The sequence below is a fragment of the Bufo gargarizans genome, chromosome 8 (genome assembly GCF_014858855.1).
Source record: "Bufo gargarizans isolate SCDJY-AF-19 chromosome 8, ASM1485885v1, whole genome shotgun sequence".
Taxonomy (NCBI): domain Eukaryota; kingdom Metazoa; phylum Chordata; class Amphibia; order Anura; family Bufonidae; genus Bufo; species Bufo gargarizans.
Genome location: NC_058087.1, coordinates 100653356 through 100672594, shown reverse-complemented (window position 1 = coordinate 100672594; position 19239 = coordinate 100653356). Strand labels below are relative to the sequence as shown.

General features: G+C 39.1%; 1 protein-coding gene across 1 annotated transcript in view; it reads right to left on the bottom strand.

Annotated features, from left to right (window-relative positions):
- Positions 1 to 2571: 2571 nt before the first annotated feature.
- COL3A1 (collagen type III alpha 1 chain) overlaps positions 2572 to 19239 on the bottom strand; it is a 110860-nt gene continuing 94192 nt past the window's right edge. The window contains exons 49-51 of the mRNA XM_044304932.1: positions 18042 to 18229; positions 17587 to 17829; positions 2572 to 3554 (exon numbers count right to left, since the gene is read on the bottom strand). Of these exons, the coding sequence (XP_044160867.1) occupies positions 3408 to 3554; positions 17587 to 17829; positions 18042 to 18229 (578 nt within the window). The 3' untranslated portion in view covers positions 2572 to 3407. The remainder of the gene's footprint in view (positions 3555 to 17586; positions 17830 to 18041; positions 18230 to 19239) is intronic.

Sequence of the window (19239 nt, the reverse complement as noted above, 5' to 3'; positions counted from 1 at the left end):
GGTGTCTTTGGGGGTGCACACAGCAGAGAGTGAAGAGGGTGCAGATAGAGAGGATGAGGATGAGGAGGGTACAGATGCGGAAGGCTGAGTGAGCTACTCAACCAAGTCTGGTGCGTCCTTTGACGTAATTCAACGCACCTTTTGAAACTTACCACTTTGGCTCTGGCCTGGTGCTCCTGCCCTACCCCTACCACCCCTGCGGAAGGGCCTGACTCTTCCACTGCTTGTCATTTTTTAAATGACCCGTTGACAAAAGTCTCTAGAGAAGTGCAGTGTATGTGTAAGAAGGTATATAATGCCCTGCTTCAATATGTTGTTTTGTGTAGCAGAGGTAACGCAGTGAAAGCGGTTACATTTCTGCAGCACCCAAAAAAATTGAAAAGTGTATTCTTAGATAACACCCCACTTCAATATGTGGTTTTGGGGGCCACTGGTCTATCACACCAGTTATAAAAATGTTTTCCTTTAAATTTTCTCACTGTGGGTAGCAGAGGTAACGCAGTGAAAACGGATACATTTCTGCAGCACACAAATACACTATTTGAGTAGTATATTCTTCGATAACACCCCGCTTCAATATGTGGTTTGGGGGGCCACTGGTCTATCTCACCAGTTCAAATACTTTTTTCTAATTGGGTTTGTCACTCTTTGTAGTTGTAGTATCGCTGCAGAACCGATCACCAGTCACAATGCTGCACTATACAAATCCACTATAATATGCTTTCTATATTATAAAGTATATTATAAGTGTATTACACCCCTCTTTACTGCACACCAATCAATAGCACAACTATACCAGTCCTTTTGTCACTAACACTCTAACAGTCTGTCCCTGCTCCACACAGCGACCTCTCCCTACACTGACAAAAGACAGAATGTAAAATGGCAGCCAGATCAGGTCTATTTATAAGGTAGGGGGTATGTCCATGTGCTGAAATGTCTCAATTTGCTGTCCTGTACCACCTGATCGATGTGCCATGGGTCAAAGGTCTCACAATGTAAAAAAATATGGCGCCGGCGAATATCGTCATATGGTTCCATGTTCAGCGAACCACGAATGTGTAAAGTTTGCCGTGAACAGACCGCCGGGCGAACCGCAGAACCATCTCTAGCCCTAGGTACCCCACTCCGACACACTGACAGTACCAATAAAATTGTCTTTTTATCCAGTCGTTTCCAAAATTGGATCAACTTTTTGGGATTTCCTAATATATGGGTTTATCGGGGGCTTTTAAACTTGAAATTATCCTGATAAAATCTGCCCTCAAAAATCCATATGTTGCTCTTTCCTTTCTGCTCCATTCTGTGTTATAGAAGTTTACGCCCACATATGGGGTGTTTCTATAAACTGCAGAATCAGGGTAATAAATATTGAGTTTTCCTTGGCTTTTAACCCTTTTATCTCCATTTTCCGTTATTTCTTGTCGAACGCCTAAAAGGGTTAGCAAGGTTTGTAAAACCAGTTTTGAATAACTTGAGGGTTTAGTTTCTAAAATTGGGTAATTTTTGGGTGGTTTCAACTATATAAGCCCCCACAAAGTTTCTACTATATAAGCCCCCACTGAACTGGTCCTTAAAAAAAGTGGGTATTGGAAACTTGGTTATAAAAATTGTCATTCCTTGTATCTGCAATTGCCCTCATATAACTTACGCTCAGGTTAAGTTTATGCTTCCAAGAGGTTGTAACAATGTAGATTTCTATGTTATTACTTTTTGATGAAAATTAATAAAAAATAGTTTTAAAACAATAAAAATTGCTTCTATAATTCCAAGCCATCCAAAAAAAAAAAATGACATTTACAAAATGATGCAAACATGAAGTAGACATATGGGAAATGCAAAGTAATAGCTATTTTATGAGGTATCACTGTCTGCTTCAAAAGCAATTTCAAATTTCGAAAATTGCTAATTTTTCAATTTTTTGGGTAAATTTAGATTTTTTTTATAAATAAAGGTGAACTATAAATTTACCACTATCATGAAGTACAATGTGTCACGAGAAAACATTCTCAGAATGGCTTGGATATGTAAAAGTGCTTCAAATTTATTACCACATAAAGAGACACTTGTCAAATATCCACAATTCCACAAGGTGGTGAAAAATGGCAGGGTCTTTAAGGGGGTTATTGATGAAACACATTAAAGAATACGCCTTTATAGTGGAGGTTTCTGTGTCAGTATTTTGGGCAGCTCTTCTCAGCCCAGTAAACCTGCCTTATGCTACTTGTAGAGGAATAGCCTATTTAATGAATGGTTACTTATAATAGGATAAACGGGGCACGGTGCATTCTCCTTACAATTCAATGAAGCACATTGACGTGTATATTTATTTGGTGGTGATCCATTTATATATATTTTTTATATTTAATCTGACATTGAGTAAAAGTAATTTTTTTAATAGTCTACTTTCCCTTCCTATACTATTTCACTGGGTCTGCTGAAATGTTCCTTTAAGGTAATTAGAATATTTATTGTTTTTGTTTTTTAACTGTGCAAAAATGAATCTATATCAATCTTTTACCTGATCTGTGCATATGATAACAAAAAAGACAACTCCAAAACAAGGGCGAATGAGTTTCATACATCTTTTTATTATGTGTCTCTTTACACAACCATGAAAAAGTTTACAAAGATGATTAATGCCTGCCAACTGTGTCCTAGTTATTGCAGCAAATCATGCTAACTACAATTGAGTAATGCCAGCATTGATTTTAAACAGAAGACAAACATTTTTCCTGTATTGTAAAACTTTTTATTCCCCCATGTTCACTTACAAAGTTTCTGAGAGGAAAGTTGATAATAGCACTTAGCACCATGAAATTCAAACGTCCCTTTAATTTTAGTGGTCTTGGCTTACAACGACAGAAACATATGAAAAGTACCTAGCAAAACTGAATTTACTTATCAGTTCTAAACAATACATCTAATACAAAGTAGTATCTGTGCCTGCCAAATTGTTTCAGATGATAACTGTACTGGCTGATAGGCTGATCTTATTCTCATGCCTCATCAAACACACCCCACATTCTGCCCATGATGAGGTAGATGAAATGTGGAAGTTCGTTTCTGTTTACTATGAACTTCATCTTGGTTAGAAGGTGAGTGTACTGTGATGTATTTATTGATCATTGCTTGTTAGGCCACACATTTAACAGTGTTTTTCTTCTTTCTAGTTGACCTTTTTTAGCACCATTCAGATGTCTTCAAAATAGGATTTTTTTTGTACAAAAAATAGAGCAAAGCATTTAGTTTGTGTAATTGCTAAATATTTAGTGTCTGTACACCAGATGATGCCTTTTCCCACAATGTGTGGAAGATAAATTACTATTTTGGAGACACAATTATAATAGGGACAAAAAGGAGTGCTGATTGTTTGCTGTGGTTTAAAATTATGTAATACCCTAAATTTACAAGAAGCATACTGGTCCCACTTCTACACCAAATTCTTGGTCTGGTCCTCCGATATCGAATGGCGCAATATCTACAATAGGCAATCTTGTAGTCTTGCGTGTTCTGTACTCGAAAACTGTTTTATCCCAGTCTCCTGTGTGTTTCTGTAAAGCAATTTAAGAATAAGGTTAGAGTGGGTTTGAAACACTGTTAACTAAATTAGATGCTTTAAAATGCTCCAGAAAAATGTATATGTGATTATTACATAACTGAAGTTACTATGCAGATATTACATATACTTTGCACATAAAAATTTTACAAGGCCCCACACTATGTACATATATAGAAATGATGGTCCCAATTACCGACAAATATCTATAATTATAGATAATTCTAGCAGTTTATGTGGGGTCTTGATCATTAGTAGCTGGTGTTCTCGTCAAACTCAAAGTGACAGGTGACCACTCCCCTTTTCCGCCCATAACCCCACCCACAATCCCACCCCAAACCACTCCTAAATTTTAATATTTTTAAGAATAAAATGATATTAAGCTTATATTAAGCTTATATTAACCTCTTGCTAAGCTATTATAAATATTAGCAGTGGCTAATTATAAATATTGGCAGTGGCTAATTGATCCTTCTATCTTCCTAAAAGCTGAAAAAGACCTTTGATGTTGTCACCGAAACGTCCCATTTTCCGCCCCCATAACCCCAGTCCACTCTGCCGACAACACGCCCATCGAAGGTCCCACAAGGCAACAGTCCCCAGTTTCATTACAGATCCTTCAACCACTAAAAACATGGAGAGGATGATAGCTAACTATCTAGACAGCTCTCTAGCTATCTATCTATAACGTGGCTAGCTATCAAACATCTATCTATTTATCTTTCTACCGGTCTATCTTTTCTAGCCTATCTACCAATCATCCTAACAATTTATCTAATTATCTATCTAACTATCTACCAATCTATCTATTTTTATCTATCTATCTATCTATCTATCTATCTATCTATCAATCTGTCTATATATCGACCTATCTATCTAATATATCTGTCTTTCTATCTTTCTCTCTATCTTTCTATCTATTATCTCTCTATATTTCTATCTTTCTATCTATATATCCATATATCTAACAATGTATCTATTTATCTATCTAGCTATCTATCAAACTCTTTATCAGGCTATTATAATTCTATTAATCATATCTATGAATCTTATAAAACTTGGGCTATCTATCTATCTCATATCTATCTTTATTTCTATCAATCAACCAATCAATAATGCTTTATTGGCAGGTCTAAAATTCTACATTAGTATTGCCAAAGCATAAGGGAAATAGGGGGTTGAGAAATGAGGACACACCCAGGGTCGGTGTATAGGAGTCCGTTGCATATCATGACAAGGGGGAAAGGGGTGCGGGCACACCCCAGGTCAGGGTATTGGAGTCCATGGCATATCAGGCTCCTCTCAGTCTGTGGCAGGCACTGATATATTGTGCTGCTATGTCCACAGTGTTCTCTCCCAGCAGGATGGGCAGCTTCTCTTCCTCCTCCATGGAGTTGAAGTTTGGGAGTAGATCAGAGAGTCTACTAAAGTGGATGTCCCTCACTGCCGAGTATTTGGGACAGTATACCAGGAAGTGGGCCTCATCCTCCACCGCCTGCAGGGGGCACTGCTGGCACAGTCTGCTTTCTCTAGGCATGTAGCTCTATTCGACGGCCAGGCTGTGGCCGCTCAGTAGCAGCTCAAGATTTTCCCGTCTCTGGGGTTCCCTAGTTTCTCCAGATATGGGGCCAGTTTGTAGTCTCTTTGCAGGCTCTGGTACATCGTCAGCTTCTGGGATGCCTCTTTCCTCCATTCACTGATGTATTCCTCTTATTTGTTTGCTATGTTCCTGATCCCGGCTTTTGTGAGGTGGTGTGTGGTGATTATCTGGTCTGGCTGGGTTTCAGTAAGTTGATTTTGGGGCTTTGCCTTGCCTGGGATCCCTTGGTGTAGCAAGGCTTTATGGTGATGGGAGCCTTCACTACAACCATGTAGATGGCCCCAGAATGCTAGCGCCCTCTTCTGAATTGTAAAGTGTAGAGGGAATCTGCCCAGCTCCACTCGACAGGCACTTTCAGAGGTGCTCCGATGGACCTGGAGGAGATGCTTATGCTTGGAATCCCAGCTTGACCAGTCGTGATACTTGTGAGGGCCCCAGACTTCACTGCCATACAGGAGGATTGGTGCAATGATGGAGTCAAAGATTTTAAGCCAGACCCTCGCTGGTGCTTTGAGGTGGTACAGTCATCTTCTGATGTTGTAGAAGGTCTTGCATGCTTTGTCTTTCAGCTCCTCAAAGGCTGATTTGAAGCTCACAGTTTGGTCAATTATCAGTCCCAGGTAGGTGTACCTGTTAGTGGCTGTAAGAGGGTGGTTGTGTAGCGTGAAGGTAGGGGGCCTGGCTGACTTTGTTTTCTTTCTCTGGAACACCATAGTGTTGGTCTTTTTAAAATTGATGGGAAGGGCCCATGTGGTGCTGAATTTCTCCAGAATGACTAGCTGGTCTTGGAGACCTTTCTCAGTTGGTGATAGCAGGATAAGTTCATCCGCATACAGGAGAAGTTTCACCTCAGTGTCATGGAGGATAAGACATGGTGCTGAGGAAGATTCCAGAGCCACTGCCAGCTCGTTGATGTAAATGTTAAACAGAGTTGGACTGAGGCTGCAGCCCTGTCTGACTCATCGGCTCTGCTGGAAGTAAGCCGTTTTTTTCCCATTTACTTTCATGATGCATCGGTTCTCAGTGTAGGAGCTTTTGATGACGTCTTTCCACCTATTCCGCTCTCCAATAGCTTCAGGAGACATGGCTTTGGATGAGGCGGTGCAGGGTGTAGTCTGTGGTGCGGTGGTTTGGCATGAACCCTGCTTGGCTTTTACTGAGTACATTGTGCTGGGTGAGAAAGATGAGGATTCTCTGGTTCAGGATACTGTTAAATAGTTTCCCCAGATTGCTGCTGACACATATCCCTCGGTAGTTGGCCGGGTCATACCTGTCCCCACTTTTGTATATTGGAATTATGACACCTTGGTCCCAGGTTTGGGGGAAGTAGCCAGCGCTTAGCACAATGTTGTATAGTTTTGCAATGGCTGCCTGTATTGCTGGTAGGCTGTACTTAATCATTTCGGGTGGGATGCCATCTGTGCCGCTGGCTTTCTCACCTCTTATGGTTAATATTCTCTCTGATATCTCCTGCAGTGTTATGGGTTAGTCTAGTGGGTTTTGGAAATCTATTGCATCTGTATTGTGTCGTAGACTTCCCGTAGGTTGGTGTTGTTGGGATCTCTATGCTTTTTATTTCAGGCCGATCTTAAGGTTTTCCATACAGCTCTGCACTCTTCGTCAAACCAAGTGTTGGGGTTATCTTCTTTTTGCTTCAGGTGGCTATACTTTTTCAGGTCAGCTATTTATGCCATGGTGTAAAATGTATTATTAAGATCTCTTATAGCTTGATTGACTCCTTCTGGGTTTATCCCAAACACCTTGTTGTTAAAGTAGTAGAGCATCCCTTGGATTTCTGGTTTATTGTGCACCTCTTTATATTTCTGAGCTAGTGTGAAGAGCATCATCTGCTGATGTATTTGCCCTGGTGGTTTGTTTGTGGACTTAATATATAGGGATGTTTGGTTGTGATCAGAGAAGTGCAATTGTAGGCTGACTATGAAGGCCCCAATGTTTTTGGGGTTCATGTCTGTGATGGCGTAGTCCACTACGCTGCTACCCACATTGGAGTTTAATGTAGTCATTCCTAGAAAGTCTCCCTTGGTGCGACCATTGAGGATGTGGAGTCCTAGGCTTTAACAGTTTTTTACCGTGCTGTCGTAACTGTTCCTCTCTGTATGTACTGAGGTGTCGCTGTCGGTCTGTGCTCCAAATATATATATATATATATATATAGAGGTTTCCATCTGTGGTCAGGTAGTCTCTTTCCCTGTCTGTTCTGGCATTGAGGTCTCCGATGATAATGAGTTTGCCCAGGTTTTGATAGTGGGCGGCTTCCCTTTTCAGGATCTCAAAGCATTCTTGGTTGTAGTAGGGGGACTCAGGTGGTGGTATGTAGGCTGCACAGAGAAAGATGTCGGACTGGAAGGTGAGGCTGGAGTAGTCTATTCTAATCCAGATATGACTGTTTCCCCGTTTCACTGAACTGATCTGCTCATGGAGCTCCACTTTATACCACATTAGTATTCCTCCCGAACAGCAGCCAAGTTTGGTGGTTTTATTTTTTAGGGCTGGGACAGAGATTTACCTGTATCCAGTGGGCACCAGGGACTCGCTCTCTGCCTTAGTCCATGTTTTTTAGAAGGATTTGAATATCGATGGTTCTCAAACTCTGGGTGAAGTCTGGATCATTTACTTTACATCCAAAGGCTGACACGTTCAGACCTTGGATGTTCCAGCTGCTAATTATAAAGGATGTCATAGCAGGTCATTACACCGTGTAATGAGTGGGTTTCATAGGACGAGCTGGGGATTTAACTGGTTCTGGTATGATAGATAAGGCTTGTGTTGTCCAGTCACTTGAATGTTCTACATAAAGTTCTAAACAGGTTTTTTTTATCTCGTCTAGGTCTCTGCTCTGTATTTCTCAGTGTGAGGTGGGTGGTTTCCTCCATGGTGTTTGCCTCTGGTGGCCCGCGTTGGGGTACAGGGCCTTGTTTACCGTTTTTGGTGTGGCGTTTGATAGTTGAGGTCTTTGTGTTGTCGGTGGACTTTCCCTGTTGTCTCCAAATTGGCCTATGTAGGGTCTAGGCCAGGGGGTTCTGTTTAGTACAACATCCTTCATTTCTTTTGCCAGGAGGCTGACTCCTTGCTTATTGAGGTGTTTACTGTCATATAGATGAAGGAAGTTGATGGCGTGGTGTTGTGCATTTTTGTCACTTCGGTTTCTTTGAAGTTCTTCCTTGAATTGAAGGAAGTCTCTTTCTAATTAAGATAAACAGTCTCTTAGAATGCCGGTTGTTGGGTTGGGTGGGAAGCATCCTCACCTAAAGCCTCAGGGGGGTCTTTGGGGGTTGTCTCTGCTTTTTCTTCTGACTTGTATTTTTGGGCCAGGTTTTTAATATGAGGAAAGTTTCTTTCAAACTGTGTTAAGTTGTCCTCATTGCCTTGTATCATGATGGTGCAAGTGTTGTATAGAATTATGGTGAGTACAGTGTCCTCCTCATCCCGCTACCTTTATCCTGATCTGTTGATGCCGCACTTTGATATGTTAATATAATGTCTGCAGAAGGCTGTGTGCCAGGCAGACGGCTTCTCAGTGAAGAACACTACGTCTGTTTTCCTCCTCTGTGGCTCCTTAAAAGTGAAATCAGCATAGAGGGTCTCTGGACTCTGTCTAATGCTTAGCATCTTTTACAGCTTTCCTAGCTTTAGTGCTCCTCAGCCCTTCTGATTATGTTATCTCAGGGATGTCTGACCCCCTGCTGGCTGAGCCTTGTGTCTTTTCCTTATCTACATTGCTGGACATTCCTTGTTTCAAGTTGTGGTTTTCCATTTCTTAAATAATATCCTTATTTCTATGGAGTTTGGTCTCTAACAGTTTCTAGTGAGGATGTGGGGGTTTTGGTGTTGGAGCAGGAGCCTTTGGTTGCTCAGTTCTCTGGACTATGGATGATGATAGTGCTTGTTGTTTATAGTCTGTCCTGTTAATTGCTGTCTGTCCTCTAAGCAAAAGTCTTGTTTTGGCCTTTAAATCCATAAGTTTTTCCTTTTTTCATGAAGAGCTTTAGTCTTGCTTGCTTCTGTATCCCATGGAGTCGATATTTCCAAGATCTTGTCTTAAAATTTGCTCATTACAATGTATAAAGTGATGAAAACATCCAGAGCTCATGTTCAGTGCTGCTTACTCCTGGGCTGCTTACGCCTATCTATTTATCTTTCTATCTATCTATCTTTTTATCTATCTATCTCTTATCTATATTTCTATCTATTTATCTTTCTATCTATCTATCTCTGTATCTATTTATCTTTTTATCTATCTTTCTATCTATCTTTCTATATATCTCATATCTATCTCATATCTATCTATCTCTCTCTCTATCTATTGTTTATCTATCGTTTATCTATCTTTCCATCTCATATCTATCTATCTATCTCCTATACAGTACAGACCAAAAGTTTGGACACACCTTCTCAAACAAAGATTTTTCTTTATTTTCATGACTATGAAAATTGTAGATTCACACTGAAGGCATCAAAACTATGAATTAACACATGTGGAATTATATACATAACAAAAAAGTGCGAAACAACTGAAAATATGTCATATTCTAGGTTCTTCAAAGTAGCCACCTTTTGCTTTGATTACTGCTTTGCACGCTCTTGGCATTCTCTTGATGAGCTTCAAGAGGTAGTCACCTGAAATGGTCTTCCAACGGTCTTGAAGGAGTTCCCAGAGATGTCTTGAAGGAGTTCCCAGCAGAGGTGACTCTTGGTCTTCCTTTCCTGGGGCGGTCCACATGTGAGCCAGTTTCTTTGTAGCGCTTGATGGTTTTTGTGACTGCACTTGGGGACACTTTCAAAGTTTTTCCAATTTTTTCGGACTGACTGACCTTCATTTCTTAAAGTAATGATGGCCACTAATTTTTCTTTACTTAGCTGCTTTTTTCTTGCCATAATACAAATTCTAACAGTCTATTCAGTAGGACTATCCGCTGTGTATCCACCTGACTTCTCCACAACACAACTGATGGTCCCAGCCCCATTTATAAGGCAAGAAATCCCACTTATTAAACCAGGCACAGGGCACACCTGTGAAGTGAAAACCATTTCAGGTGACTACCTCTTGAAGCTCATAAAGAGTGTGCAAAGCAGTAATCAAAGCAAAAGGTGGCTACTTTGAAGAACCTAGAATATGACATATTTTCAGTTGTTTCACACTTTTTTGTTATGTATATAATTCCACATGTGTTAATTCATAGTTTTGATACCTTCAGTGTGAATCTACAATTTTCATAGTCATGAAAATAAAGAAAACTCCTTGAATGAGAAGGTATGTCCAAACTTTTGGTCTGTACTGTATATATATATATATATATATATATATATATATATATATATCTTTCTATCTATCTATATATCTATCTATATATTTCTTATCTCTTTATCTCACATCTATCTTTCTATCTATCTATTTATCTTTCTATCTATTTAATATCTATCTTTCTATCTATCTATCTTACTATCTATCTTTCTATCCTTCTATCTATCCATCTATCTAACAATATATCCATTTATCTATCTATTTATCCATATATCTATTTAGCTATGTATACACATATCTATTTATCAAGCTTATAATATCTTTCTAGCGACCTATCTTTCTATCTAGCTATCTATCTATAACATGGCTATCTATCGAACATCTATCTATTTATCTTTCTATCTATCTATCTATCTATCTATCAAACATCTATTTATCTTTCTATCTGTCTATTTTTCCAATCTCTTTACCTAACCATCTATCTAGCAATCTATCTAGCTTTCATGTTTCTAAGCAGAGCAATCATCACCCTGCGTTCCATCGACGGCACAGGCGGCGTGTGAGGCGGCGTTGAGTGGCCGCCGTTCGGGGTGTGGTCGGTGCGGATGTTGGGCAGTGCAGAAGGCATGTGGGGCGGCATTGATCGGCTGAAGCATGGGGTGATGATTTCTCTGTGTGCCAGCCAATTCTAGCGCCAGTTATTGTAATGGGCATAATGTTTAGTTATTTATAAATATGTATTGTAGGGACAAACAGCTGACATAAATATCCATTTGTCAGTTATATCTGTAAAGAACAAATCAAGGCAACTGGACTTACTGTAGATTTCTTGAAAACGTTTTACTTGTTCTTCCAAAGAGATTTCTCAATTCTGAGTGACTGTACAAGAATTCTCTGGGAATAAATATGTAACTGAATCAACATCTGGTAATTATACCCAGCATGGGGTCAGAGGTCATTATACCCAGCATGAGGTAAAAATGGAGAAGCCAAGCTTGAATAGAGGCGGGGGGGGGGGGGGGGGTTAAACATCTATTGTCTGTCACATACAATGCTGTCTTGACACCTTTTTCTGGGAGGTGATTATGACCTACTGACTCCAATTAGGATAATGGCATCAACACCTTTGACCCCATGCTGGGTATAATGACCTCTGACCCCATGCTGGGTATAATTACCAGATGTTGATTCAGTTACATATTTATTCCCAGAGAATTTTTGTACAGTCACTCAGAATTGAGAAAGCTTGTTGGAAGAACGAGTGAAACGTTTTCAAGAAATCTAGAGTACGTCAAGTTGCCTTGATTTATTCTTTACAGATGTGTCAGTTATTCATTTATATCTTAATTTCTAGGAAGAAATAACAGAGGAACAATATAGAGTTCTAAGAAAAAAAGAAACAGCTTTGTTATTTCATACAAGTATTTAGTAAAAAAAAAGGCCCTTCATTAGAGATAACAAGACCTCTTTTACACAAATTATTTATTGTCAAAAGAAAAACGGACTGCATTTTTATTTGTTTTACATGTCTTTGTTACAGAAAGTTTGGTTAACGTTGTAAATTTTACTTTGCTTGTATATAAAAAATTAATTTCTATGTAATGTCTGATAATGTTTTACATAGCTTTGTTACAGACGTTTTGGTTCACGCTGTAACTTTACTTTGACTGTATGTAAAAATGTATTAGAAATCTAGACAGTTAGATAGAAACATGAAATATAGAAAGATAGATAAATAGATAAATTGTTAGATAGATGGTTAGATAAAAATAGTGGAATAATAGACAGTTAGGTACAAAGATAAATAATATGTGATAGATAGGACGATAGTGGAAAGATAGACAGTTAGAAAAATAACTAGATATTTGATAAATAGAAAGATAAATAGATAGATGTTTGATAGATAGCCATGTTATAGATAGATAGCTAGATAGAAAGATAGGTCGCTAGAAATATATTAGAAGCTTGATAAAAATATATGCGTATACATAGATAAATAGATATATGGATAAATAAATTGACAAATTGATAGCTGTTAGAAGCTAAATAAATAGATAGATAGATACATTGATAGATAGATAAATGGATACATTGTTAGATATATGGATAGATAGAAAGATTGCTTGATAGATAGATATGAGATAGATAGACATGAGATAGATATATACAGGTCCTTCTAAAAAAATTAGCATATTGTGATAAAGTTCATTATTTTCTGTAATGTACTGATAAACATTAGACTTTCATATATTTTAGATTCATTACACACCAACTGAAGTAGTTCAAGCCTTTTATTGTTTTAATATTGATGATTTTGGCATACAGCTCATGAAAACCCCAAATTCCTCTCTAAAAAAATTAGCATATCATGAAAAGGTTCTCTAAACGAAATATTAACCTAATCATCTGAATCAACTAATAACTCTAAACACCTGCAAAAGATTCCTGAGGCTTTTAAAAACTCCCAGCCTGGTTCATTACTCAAAACCGCAATCATGGGTAAGACTGCCGACCTGACTGCTGTCCAGAAGGCCATCAAGCAAGAGGGTAAGACACAGAAAGAAATTTCTGAACGAATAGGCTGTTCCCAGAGTGCTGTATCAAGGCACCTCAGTGGGAAGGAAAAAGTGTGGCAGAAAACGCTGCACAACGAGAAGAGGTGACCGGACCCTGAGGAAGATTGTGGAGAAGGACCGATTCCAGAACTTGGGGGACCTGCGGAAGCAGTGGACTGAGTCTGGAGTAGAAACATCCAGAGCCACCGTGTACAGGCGTGTGCAGGAAATGGGCTACAGGTGCCGCATTCTCCAGGTCAAGCCACTTTTGAACCAGAAACAGCGGCAGAAGCGCCTGACCTGGGCTACAGAGAAGCAGCACTGGACTGTTGCTCAGTGGTCCAAAGTACTTTTTTCGGTTGAAAGCAAATTTTGCATGTCATTCGGAAATCTAGGTGCCAGAGTCTGGAGGATGACTGGGCAGAGGGAAATGCCAAAATGCCTGAAGTCCAGTGTCAAGTACCCACAGTCAGTGATGGTCTGGGGTGCCATGTCAGCTGCTGGTGTTGTCCACTGTGTTTTATCAAGGGCAGGGTCAATGCAGCTAGCTATAGGAGATTTTGGAGCACTTCATGCTTCCATCTGCTGAAAAGCTTTATGGAGATGAAGATTTCATTTTTCAGCACGACCTGGCACCTGCTCACAGTGCCAAAACCACTGGTAAATGGTTTACTCAATTGGCCTGCCAACTCTCCTGACCTGAACCCCATAGAGAATCTGTGGGATATTGGGAAGAGAAAGTTGAGAGACGCAAGACCCAACACTCTGGATGAGCTTAAGGCTGCTATCGAAGCATCCTGGGCCTCCATAACACCTCAGTAGTGCCACAGGCTGATTTCCTCCATGCCACGCCGCATTGAAGCAGTCATTTCTGCAAAAGGATTCCCGACCAAGTATTGAGTGCATAACTGAACATAATTATTTGAAGGTTGACTTTTTTTGTATTAAAAACACTTTTCTTTTATTGGTCGGATGAAATATGCTAATTTTTTGAGATAGGAAATTTGGGTTTTCATGAGCTGTATGCCAAAATCATCAATATTAAAACAATAAAAGGCTTGAACTACTTCAGTTGGTGTGTAATGAATCTAAAATATATGAAAGCTAATGTTTATCAGTACATTACAGGAAATAATAAACTTTATTACAATATGCAAATTTTTTTAGAAGGACCTGTAGATAGATATGAGATAGATATATAGATAGATATGAGATAGATAGTTAGATATGAGATAGATAGATAGAAAACAAGATAGATATGAGATAGATAGATAGATAGATAGATAGATATGAGATAGATAGATAGAAAACAAGATAGATATGAGATAGATAGATATGAGATAGATAGATAGATATCTAGATATCCAGATAGAAAAATAGATATAAGATAGATAGATAGATGGAAAGATATATAGATAGATAGATAGATAGATGGAGACCATAAACAGCGTAGAGATCCAGGAGATGCTCCATAACGTCCATAGTAAAGTGTATGAGCTGAACCCAGAAAGAGTAAATCTTGCGGTAAGGGGCTTTAATAATATACTTTACACCATGGCAGAACTGTCTGCCCTCAAAAGATGCAACAAAAGGCCCAAAAAAACAACCACCCAACAGTCGGTTCGACCGGAAGTATAAAGATATAAGGAAGGCGCTAAGAATGGCCTCAAATAGGAAACACCAAGATACGAACAACCCCAGCCTGAGGGAAGTCTACAACAACATACAAAGGCAATACAAAAATACCCTCAGAAAGAAAAAGCAAGGCAACATCTCAACCAAGCTCATCTAACTCCAAGATACTCTCCAGGACAACTCCTTCTGGGAACTATGGAAACACATGGAGAAAACCAGCAAGAATAACAATCTCCACATCCAAAATGGCAACATCTGTCTCCAGTACTTCAAGGATCTTTACAAAGCCATCTCAAGGGAGGAACAAAGCCCAGAACAAAAATAAATCACGAAAAAAGTGAAGGATATGTAGGACAAAATCAAATATTTCCCAAACTTTCTAGACACACCGATCACACTGCAGGCGATAAAAGAGAGGATATCAGTGATAAAGAGTAAAAAAGCCAGCGGCCCAGATGGGATCCTTCCAGAAATGAGCAAATACAGCCCGCCAGGTATCCAGGCCACATTAGTAAAACTCTACAATGTTGTGCTGAGTGCTGGCTACTTCCCCCAGAGCTGGAACCAAGACATTGTCACCCCCATACACAAGGGCCTAGACAGGTACGACCCAGCTAACTATAGAGGGATATGCGTCAGCAGCAACCTGGGAAAACTTCTCAGCAGTATCCTGAATAAGAGGATCCTTAGCTTCCTCACCTAGCACAACATCCTCAGTAGTGATTGACGAACATCGGCCGGGACGGTTCGCAAACACGATCAGATGTTCGCGAACCGCAAGTTTGCGGCGAGCCCCATTCACTTTAATGGCAGGCAAACCTGAAAAACCTTCAGCTCATATTTGCAGCCACCAAATACTTAGTAGAAGTGTACAAATAGTCCCACAACATAGTCAGTGACATACTAGAGGGGGATCAATAACAAAAATTCCAACAAAAAATATGTATCTTAATCAGGGGACATTTTTATGTGTCTTAAAGTGAAATTCTCTGAAATGTGTCCTGAACTGTTGGAGCCTAGAAAAAAATTATTTTAGGCCACGGGACTACGTTGTTTCAATGTCGTTTGTCACTATCTGTAGCTGAGGTAACGCAGCAAAACTGCAAACAAATCCTGCACTACCCAAATTCACTATATAGAAAGTATATTATTGGTATATCACACCCCTGCTTCAATCAGTTTTTTTTTTGGGGGGGGGGGGACTGGTATATCACACCAGTAGAAATTATTTGTTCCAATAGCGTTTTGCACTCTGTGTAGATAGATATATAAATAGATAAATGCTTAGATGAATAGAAAGATAGAAAGATTGACAAAAAGATAGAAAGATTGATAAATAGATAATGATTAGAAAGATAGACAGAATAGATAGGTCGATAGATAGGTTTTCTTTTTCTTCTTTTGTTGCCTTTCCCTCCTCTCTTTTTCTTGTTTCCCCCATCCCTGTCCCTTTCCTCCCCTTTCCCTCCATGGTTCTGACAAATTCTGGTCTCTCATTTTCCTCTCTCGTATAGGTTTTATACATGTGCAATCTTTAGATTTATTCCATTAATTGATCTATGTTTTATGATATTTTTTTTTATATCTAGATGGATCTACAAATCTTTTCAGCAATGAATTACCTCCTTGGAAGCTACAAGACAGCAGGACCAGGGAGTTATTCTGATTGCCTGATTGTAGTCGGGAAGGAATTTTTTTCTCCCTTAAGTGGGGAAAATTGGCTTGTACCTCAGTTTTTTTTTGCCTTGCTCTTGATCAACTTGCAGGATAACAGGCCGAACTGGATGGACAAATGTCTTTTTTCGGCCTTATATACTATGTTACTATGATAGATAAATATATAGAAAGATAAAATATTTATAGTATTATTTTATTAAGCCATATGTCTACATAGTTAGCTATCATCGTGCAATCTCTCTACATGTTTTTAGGGCTTGAAGGACCTGTAATGATATTCTGGACTGTTGCCTTGCGGGACCTTCGATGACATCACGATGGGCATGTTGTGGGCGGAGTGAGCTGCGGTTATGGGCGGAAAATGAGGCGTTTTAGTGACATCATCAAAGGTCTTTTTTAGCTTTTAGGAATATAGAAATATTAATTAGCGGCTGCCAATATTTATAATTAGCCACTGCTAATATTTATAATAGCTTAGAAAGAGGTTAATATAAGCTTAATACAAGCTTAATATAATTTTATTCTTAAACTAAAAAATTAAATTACTGACGTGTTGGCCTGCATAGTATACCTTGCAGGACCTTCAGCGACATCTTTAGCTTTAGCAAAGCTAGACAGATCAAATAACTATTGCCATTATAAATAATAACTTAATAAGAGTGTAATATAAGCTCAATACAAGCTTAATATCATTTTATTTTTAAACATATTAAACTTAATTGAATTACTCACTCTTAATCGGATCTAAAAGAATAAAAAGGGATTTGAATGGGGCGGTACTTTAGGTGTGGTTTGGGGTGGGATTGTGGGTGGGGTTATGGGTGGAGTGGGTGGGGTTACGGGTGAAATGGGAACGTGGTCACCTGTCACTTTGAGTTTGATGAGAAGACCAGCTCCTTACTACTATCATTCCTTCCCTGGGATGTGATCTGTGGTTCTTTATAGTACAACAGCAGATGCTATCACTTTAACAACCTCAAAGGTATTTAGTATGGGGACAACACTTCACCAGAGTATATAATTAAAGGATGCTTTACAGACCCCTAGACAAAACTTCTTTGAGACACAAATTAAGGTTTTCTTGAAAAGGGAAAAAAATTTCAGGGGCTTCCCTATCGTAGTAGGGTGGGGAATCTCTGTTCCAGATACGCGTTTAATTATCATAATGGGTCATAAAAGTGAACTCGGTATGGAAACCAAAATATGTTTTTTAAATGGTAGTAATAAACACTATAAGGTATGATGAAAAGAGCAAGAACTGTGGAAACACAAAAAGAAACCGGGAGACTCTACTTACAGTGCAACCATCTTCCAAAACAGTGTATGTGAATTTGCTGTTTCCTTCAGCCTTCAGCTCACTTTCAGTAGAGCTCATGAATTTCACAGCCTTCTTAACATTTCCATTCTCTCCATCCATGTATGCGACACTGTTCTTGCAGTGGTAAGTGATATTTTGAGAGCCTCGGCTGGAGAGGATTCTGAGGAATGCCATTTGAACATCAGCAACATCTTCTGGGAGCTCTGGATCACCATAGCTAAACTGCAAAGTGCACACAGCAAAGATTAAGAGTAAAGAATAAAACATTATGCAACAGTTACAAAAATATTAAAAGCCTTCTTCACAATTTTGAGCTGCACTATTACTTTAATATTTTGCCTTAAGATCATGTTGCTTATGCAATGTACAATATGAAACTACATTTTGCTCATTATCACTATATAAACAATACAATACCTTTCTTTTAACCTTACCTGAAATCCACCACTCATGGACTCTCCAAACCAAATGTGTTTCTTAACCTCTGAAGTGCTACTGTACCAGTTCTTTTGTGGGATATTCCTGGGATTGGCATTAATGCATGTTTCACCAGTTTCCATGTTGCAAAATACTTTAATAGCATCCATTTTACACCCTTGGTTGGGGTCAATCCAGTATTCTCCTACAAATTAAAAGCACAAAGCTGTCATACTTAAGCATAGTATTAAAGTGTAGATGATGAATGAAAATGGTAACTTCTACATGGAGTTTGTACTGTATACTTGCATGTGGGTGTACAAACACATGTCCTGTAAATTCGGCTATGTGATAATTATGTGGTGTAGTGGAGCAAGGGTGCACTAATCCACTACCCAGACACTTTTCGGGGGCAGCCAGAGTAAGGATGCAGCAAAAGACTCTAAAAAGAGAACTTCTGCACCCAAGATTTTTTCTTCTTCAAAAAAATAACTTATGTTGGTGTCTGTGGTCCTCCACAAGCCTGGAGAAGGCCATTAGTGCCGACCAGCCAGTTGCCACGATAATGATCTTCAGGGTTACCTAACATTTTAGAAATATGAGCATAAAGATAACAACAAAGACATCTAATGGATGCCAATGAGAGGGATACTTATGCTGTGCACCATAGCCCCCAAGTGTAGTAAATCCTGTAATATGTGTGTTACCTCTTACTGGAGCCCTATTACTACTACAATGTTATGGGGGATCAATGGCGGTCACTGTTAAGAAGACAATATAATTGTCACATGTATAGGGGCACTATGGCTGTTTATGTTATGAAAGTAGTATAGTATTCACCATTATGGATTCTTTATGCTTGTTCCTGCTATGGGGATACCAACGGGGTCTGAATTTTTTTGTGTTGCAATAGGGGTTTGAAATGGCTGCAAAAGCAATACGCAATAGATGTCTGGGCAGTAAATTCTGGAGTTGCCAGGAAAAGTCATCATAGAGGTGTGGTCCGGATGGAGAAGAAATGTACAGAGACGACTACAATCAGTGAAGACATCACCTGTAAGTAACTGGATTTACTTATATGGTCTTTAGAGTGACTTTTATAGGACTGGTATCTACCTCTATACAATGACAACAGTGTAGTATCAGCACTTTACCAAATCCCTCTTTGCATGACTATGGCCACAAGTATGACATTACCAGGTACTTCTGCCTCCT